General features: G+C 52.4%; 1 protein-coding gene across 2 annotated transcripts in view; it reads left to right on the top strand.

Annotated features, from left to right (window-relative positions):
• myo10l1 (myosin X, like 1) overlaps positions 1–7500 on the top strand; it is a 53811-nt gene that overhangs the window by 19744 nt on the left and 26567 nt on the right. For both annotated transcript variants that reach the window (XM_030357143.1, XM_030357144.1), the window contains exon 3: positions 1–82. This exon is cut by the window's left edge and continues 77 nt beyond it. In XM_030357143.1, the coding sequence (XP_030213003.1) occupies positions 1–82 (82 nt within the window). The remainder of the gene's footprint in view (positions 83–7500) is intronic.

Below are 7500 nucleotides of genomic sequence, written 5' to 3' on the forward strand. Positions count from 1 at the left end.
GGACATGTCCTGCCTGGCCGAGCTGCACGAGGCCGCCATCCTGCACAACCTGCACCAGCGCTACAAGAAGGACAGCATTTATGTGAGTGTGTGCGGGGGGGGATAGTATTAGGACAGCCTAACAGAGGTGAGGTTGTTCCCAGTGATTTTAACAATGTGATCAATAAAATCACATCCAATGACTGATGTATTCCAACAGTAAAAAATGCTGGAGAGGAAGTACCTTAAGGTTACGACCGTAACCCCGGTTCTCTGATAGCATGAGTGAGGTATCTCACATATGGGTACGCCTCTCCGCGTATCCCTCAGAAGCACTTTATCACTACGCCAGCCGTGATTGGCTGGCCACGTCTGACGCACCCCGGGTCAGCCCCCTATATAAGTATCTGACCGTGCGTACAGCGTCATTCAAGGTAGCAACCTCTTCTCGCTCACCGCAAGAAGGGCAATCCGGTGAGATACCTCACTCATGCTATCAGAGAACCGGGGTTACGGTCGTAACCTTAAGTTCTCTTTCAAGCAATCGTGAGGTATCTCACATATGGGATATGTTTACTCCCGTATTGCCGGACAAGCCAACCTCAACGATACGTGACCATTCCAATCATGACAGAGCGCCCTGCGCTCCCCCTGAGGTCACACTTAAAACAGCGTGAGCCAAGCGAGGCGCAGTAACGTCAAGTCGGTAAAACCTCATGAACGTAGTGGGTGAAGCCCAAGAAGCGGATTCGCACACCTCCTGCAACGAAACCCCTTTAAACAAGGCCCACGACGTGGCAACGCCCCTTGTTGAATGCGCATGCAAACCAACAGGCGCCTCCAGCCCTTTTGCTGAATAAGCCAAAGCTATAGCCTCAACAACCCAGCGTGATAAACGCTGTTTTGTGATAGGTTTACCCTTGTGAGGGCCAGACCATGAAACGAACAATTGATCCGCCTTCCTAAACGATAGGGTCCTTGACACATAAGCTCTCAGAGCGCGTACAGGACACAACGTGTGCATCCGCCGTTGCTCCTCAGAGGTGAACGGTGGAGGGTAGAAAGCACTAAACTCCATGGAAAGGCACGAGTAAGACGTGTCCATGACTTTAGGAACATACGCCGGATTCGGCCGCAGCGACACCTTAGAGTCCCCAGAGCCAAACTGCATACACGAGGAATGCACCGACAAAGCGTGTAGATCACCAACTCGTTTTGCTGAAACTAACGCCATGAGCAACGCCGTCTTAAGGGAAAGCGTTTTCGCGTCCACTTCCGACAATGGTTCAAAAGGAGGCCCCGATAAAGCCCCCAACACCAGTGGTAAATCCCACCCAGGTGATAGAGGCTTTGACACAGGGCGCAAACGACGTGCTCCCCGTAGGAAACGACAGACCAAGGGATGCTGTCCCACCGTCTTGCCGTTAATACCCACGTGACATGCTGATATGGCAGCGAGATACACCTTCAGCGTAGAAAACGCCCTCCCCTTGTCAAAGAGAGACTGTAGAAATATCAATACAGTATCAACAGAACACTGGAAGGGGACTTCATCAGTAGAAGTACACCAATCCTCAAAGACACGCCATTTAGCCTCATACACAGTACGCGTCGAAGGCGCCCTCGCGCTTTGGATGGTCATTATAACATTCTGTGGCAGGCCACATGACGTAAGATTCATCCTTTCACGGGCCAAGCCCAGAGAGCCAGACGTTCTGGGTGGGGATGAAAAATTTCCCCCCGAGCCTGGGACAACAGATCCCTGCGCAGCGGGAGTTGCAGCGGTTGTGAATAAAGCATTTGCATTATCTCCGCCAACCACTGTTTCTGAGGCCAATTCGGCGCTACCAGAATAGCAATTAGACCCTCGGTCCTTACTCTGTCTAATGTCGGGGTTATCAGAGCCAACGGGGGAAATGCGTAAAGGAGTGTGCGCGGCCACGCATGCGCCAATGCGTCCACCCCGAGCGGAGCCTCTGGATCGTTCAGAGAGAAGAACAGGGGACATTGTGTGTTCTCCCTGGAGGCAAACAGGTCTACTGACGGGCACCCGTAGCGGTTCCGAATCAGTTCCATCACCTCCCGGTGAAGTCTCCACTCTCCATAACGAGGGTGCCCTCGTGAGAGTAAATCCGCGCCGTGGTTCATCACTCCAGGCACATGCGTTGCTCTGAGTGAGAGTAGATTGGCGCTGCTCCAGAGGATCAGTTTGTGTGCCAGTCTGTGTAGTTGAGGGGAGCGCAAGCCTCCCTGCTTGTTGATGTAGGCCACTACCGTCGTATTGTCTGTCCTTACCAGAACATGAGCGCCTGTTACATACGGCAGAAAATGTCTCAGCGCCAGGAACACTGCCATAAGTTCGAGAACATTGATGTGAACAGAGCGCAGTTCCGATCTCCATCGGCCGTTCACCGATCGCCCTTCGTGAGTGGCACCCCACCCCCATAGAGACGCGTCGGTGGTAACCACCTTCCTCGCACATATCGTGCCAAGTTGCACGCCTTGTGTAAGGAAATACGGATGTTTCCACTGACGAAGCGCCAGCGTGCAGTCTACTGGAACACATATGCGTCGGTGTGCATGAACTCGTGGGTCCAGACCGAGACTCGACACCCAGCGTTGAAAACCCCTCATATACAGCCTGCCAAGGGGAACCGCCATCAGAGCTGACGCCATCAGACCCAATAATCTGTGGCAATCCCTCAGTGTGACATAATTTCCCCTGCGAAACAAAGCGAGACATGCATGTATCGCCTTCACTCTGTCCGGAGTTAGTTGAGCACTCATTGTGACTGAGTCCAGAGACAGCCCGATGAAAGTTATTGACTGGGAAGGGGTCAGTACACTTTTCTTCAAGTTGAACCTGAACCCCAGCGATGACAAGTGTGCCATCGTGTGTTCCGTATGAGCAATTGCCTCCTGTGCTGAACTCGCAGCCAGGAGGAAGTCGTCTATAAAGGTTGCCAGACGAATCCCTTTCGTACTGAGTGGACCTAACGCTGCCTCTGTGCATTTCACAAAGACTCGCGGGCTTAGTGACAGTCCGAAAGGAAGAACCGAAAACTCGTAAATCACCCCTTGAAAGGCAAATCTGAGAAACTTTCTGTGCGGGGGGTAGATTCGGATATGGTAATATGCGTCGGCCAGGTCCAGGGTGGTGAACCAATCGCCTGGACGTACGAACCTCAGCAGTGCTGAATGTGTCAACATCCGAAATCTGTATCGTCTGAGATGCGTATTCAACGCCCTCAGATCCAATATAGGTCTCATGCCCCCTCCCTTTTTCTTTATTATGAAATATCTTGAGTAGAACCCGCTCATTGCTTGAGCTGGTGGAACCACTTGAATGGCGCGTTTCTCCAGTAGAGACTTTATCTCTGCTGCAAGAAAGTGAGCCGCTTCCCCCACTGCCTGCGAGTGTATTATTCTCGAGAAACTCGGAGGGGAATGCATAAACTGGATTCTGTACCCTTTTTCTATGGTTTTCAGAATCCATTCTGATTTCACAATTGGCCGCCAGTGCTGCATTCGCTGGGCGAGTGAGCCCACTGCCGGCACCGGCGCCACAGGTGGAGCAACGCCGCCCGCTTGTGGCAGGGAGCGTTGCGTCCCCCTGTTTATAGCCTGCTCCGACAAAGAGCTCATATGGCTTATTTTTTGTCTGTTTTTCAAAAGCAGTGCCCTCGGCCCTCGGCCTGGATGCACTAGGGGGTACAATTTTATTGCTGAAAACATGTGTGTGTTTTCGACAGTGGAGGGGTTCTGAAACTGTAAACTGTCCTGAGTCGCAACGGCAGACCCTTCGGACATACCCCTTTGCTGTGGGAGAGGAGCGTGCGTCTGGCAGACACGTTTTCCCTCTCCCGGCAGCGAGCTAGGCGGACTGCTTAGGCCTCTTGCCCGGGCGTGGGCGAAGTGGCGCTGGCTTGCCTCCACGCTGATCCACTGGTGCAGCTGGTTTGTTGGCCCACGCAGCCCCAGCCTCAGTCTTGGGTTGAGGTGGAGGTCTGGGGTTTGAACCAGGGCGTCTCGCAATCCTGTAGGTCGGCGGTGGCCTCGCCGCCGCCTGTGCAAAGGATGGCCGAGAAGTCGGAGCGGGAGGAGGCTGCGTCTTCCTGGGCATGCAGGTCTGCAGAGCCTCCCCCTCCCGTTTCTTTTCCTCACAGCGGCGTTGCATGGTGGTCATAGCGGGGCCGAACAAGCCCTTTGGATCCACCGCGACATCGAGGAGCTGTACTTTCTCGCGGTGAGAGAGGCTGGATAAATTGAGCCAGCGTGCTCTCTCCTGCGCCACCATGGTGCCCATAGCCCTTCCAGAAGCCTGCACGGTGCACCGGTGAAGACGGAGGCATAGGTCGGTCACGACGCACATCTCGTCCCAGAGTTTGCGGTCCATGACACCCGATCCTGACATCTCGTCTTGTAGCTCCGCCTGATACGCCATCAGCATGGACGACGCATTGAGGGCCCGCACACCAAGAGCAACAGACTTGTATGCCTTGTCGGTCATAGAAGACTGGAAACCGTCCGTCTTCGACGGGAAGCTCGGTGCGGACGATGTGGACAGGGCCTTCTGACCCGGGTGGAGATGTTGAGCGACCAGCGGTTCCACAAGTGGTAACTTGAACAGACCTCTTTCCTCCATGTCCACGCATTCCAGCGCGGCTCCCCCCTGGATCGGGCTCTTCGATGAGAAAGGCTGCGACCAGGTGCGGGTAGCCTCTTCCACACACTCGGGGAACAAGGGGAGAAGTTGCCTCTCCGCGCTTTTCACCCGAGGTAAACGCTTGCCTTCGTACCGGGAACCGGTCTTTTCGGGCGGAGCGTTGGGCCATGGAATTTCCAGCTTGGCGGCAGCGCGCCTGCACACATCATGTAGGCTCGTGCCGATAGTCGGGGAACCGCTGTCATCGCCTCTCGCACCCTCTGGGTGCAGGTCAAGCAGGGTTCCTCGCAATCCAGCCTCTTCGACCGGTTCGAACGGGTCGGCGCCGTCCTCTTCAAATAGGATCGCTTCGTCCGAGCCATCGACCGAGTCCAGTTCATCTTGGGCCTCGCAGCCCCCCAGGCATTCGGACTCGGTCATCACCCTTAGTTCTTCTTGCTCCATCCTTTCACCCCAGTCGGTGCTCGCGCCCGCTGTGGCTACTTGGATATGGTCGCTAGGAAGGGGGGCCCCCGACAGCAACGGGTCATCGTCTGTCAGGCTAACATGGCGAGCTAGCCGACGTCGGAGACTTTTCATAGGGAGCCGTGCGCAGTGGTCGCAGGTACCCATGGGAGCCAGTGCTTCTCGGGCATGTCTCAGCCCGAGGCACTCATTGCAGGTGAGGTGTGTATCTCTCTCCGAGATATGGTTCCCACAAACGCACACCCGTCCAGGCTTCCCATCCACCGTGTCAGGAGGGGGAGAAGCCATGGCTTAACTGCAGTTTGGAGACTGGCCAGTTGTATTTATTATTGCAGCTTTGCAGCTGATTCGGTTTAGCTTTCCAGCTAGACGGAGTTAGCTTTGCAGCTAGACGTTCCCGGTGACTAATGTTTGGATACAAGCTAGTCACTGTAGAAGCGAGTAACCACTGTTTGGAGACAGGCTGGTTAAAGATAGATGTTTGGTGACAAGCCTATCCGTCGACAACCGCTTAGTAGGCACTAGCGCCCGGCGAGCGAGTGGTAAGCTCACTCTGTGGACAGTAGCATAGAACCTCGGCACTTAGCAGTATCGTCAACAATTACTTCTGAGCGAGAAGAGGTAATTGAATGACGCTGTACGCACGGTCAGATACTTATATAGGGGGCTGACCCGGGGTGCGTCAGACGTGGCCAGCCAATCACGGCTGGCGTAGTGATAAAGTGCTTCTGAGGGATACGCGGAGAGGCGTACCCATATGTGAGATACCTCACGATTGCTTGAAAGAGAACTCTCTTTGTTTACAAGAATTTTACACCTCCCAGCCAGCGGATCTACACACAGTTGCACAGCCGTTTAGAGTGGACAGAACAACATGTCGTGAGAGAGACAGAGAGACAGAGATAGGTGGGATAGGTAAAGCGTCACAGCTACACCTTGTTTCGAAGGGCCCGCTGCTGTCTGATAAAATCTGACTGTGTGTGTGTGTGTGTGTGTATGTGTGTGTGTGTGTGTGTGTGTGTGTGTGTGTGTGTGTGTGTGTGTGTGTGTGTGTGTGTGTGTGTGTGTGTGTGGTTGTGTGTGTGTGTGTGTGTGTGTGTTTGTGTGACGGCTTGGTGAGCAACAGGGCAAATAGAAAGGCAAAAGTCTGGGTAGGACGAATGGTCTTTACGAGGGGATAGGTCGGTACACAGGAAGTCATTTGACGATTAAGGCAAACAATCCGGCTGGGAGAACACAAAGACGTAGTCGGGACTAAACAAGCAAGAATCAGAAGATGGGAACCGTAATAATGTCTAAGAAAATGCTGGGAAGCTTGAAACAAAGAACGAAGACGAACTGGCACAGAGGAAGGGAAACATGCTGACTAAATAAACTGGGAGGGGAATGTTAATGAGGGAAAGGTAAAAACAATCAAGGTGAGTGAGGACAATCAGAGATGTGAGAACACATTAGGAAGAGGACAGGGTGTGAAGTAATCAATTTTGGAGGGCAAGATGTGATTGTGCAAGTGTGTAACCCAGTGTGTGTAAATGCATGCGTCATGTGTTCCTATACTGTACATCGATGCCTGTTTCTAATGGTCCGCTATCTCTTCCAGTAACCTTCCCTTGGATGGAGGCTTTTAGAGGGAGAAACACAATTTTTTTTTATCTAGTCTCTTTGCTGTAAGTGGCTGTGGAGCTACATAGGGTACTAACAAAGTCAGGGACACTGGCAGAGAGAGAGAGGCAGAGAGAGAGAGAGAGAGAGAGAGAGAGAGAGAGAGAGAGAGAGAGAGAGAGAGAGAGAGAGAGAGAGAGAGAGAGAGAGAGAGAGAGAGAGAGAGAGAGAGAGAGAGAGAGAGAGAGAGAGAGAGAGAGAGAGAGAGAGAGAGAGAGAGAGAGAGAGAGAGAGAGATGGTGATCGGGACATAGGGTTCCTTCCTTTATTTTTGAGCAAAGAAACTGAATGTCCTGTGGTAGCTATCCTATTAACACAGAATAACATCAACAACAACACAGCGAATAACACAGAGAAAGAAAGACAGAGAATGGTGGTCCACACTTGCCCACATTTATACGAAGAGTGTTACACATGTCCTCCTCTTTCACAAGAGTGGAAGCATTAGCTTGAAATCGTTGCTGTAGAACTACGTCACCCAGCCTGCTTCTGGGGTTGCTGAGAGGCTAATCATGTACTTGCCCCATAACCAATTTTGAGTGTTCACAAAATCTGATAAAAAAGTATCGTTTTTTCTAACAACTCAAAGGAGATAATACACCAGGAACATTTGGAGAGGATCACACTTAACACACAAGCTCAGCCAAATAGTTCATCATTTGATGGTAGTTAACAGCCCTCGTGACGAAAAAAACAGGGAATCCTTTCTACAGACATTAGGTAAAAAA

This window comes from Gadus morhua, chromosome 5, assembly GCF_902167405.1.
Source record: "Gadus morhua chromosome 5, gadMor3.0, whole genome shotgun sequence".
NCBI classification, from domain to species: domain Eukaryota; kingdom Metazoa; phylum Chordata; class Actinopteri; order Gadiformes; family Gadidae; genus Gadus; species Gadus morhua.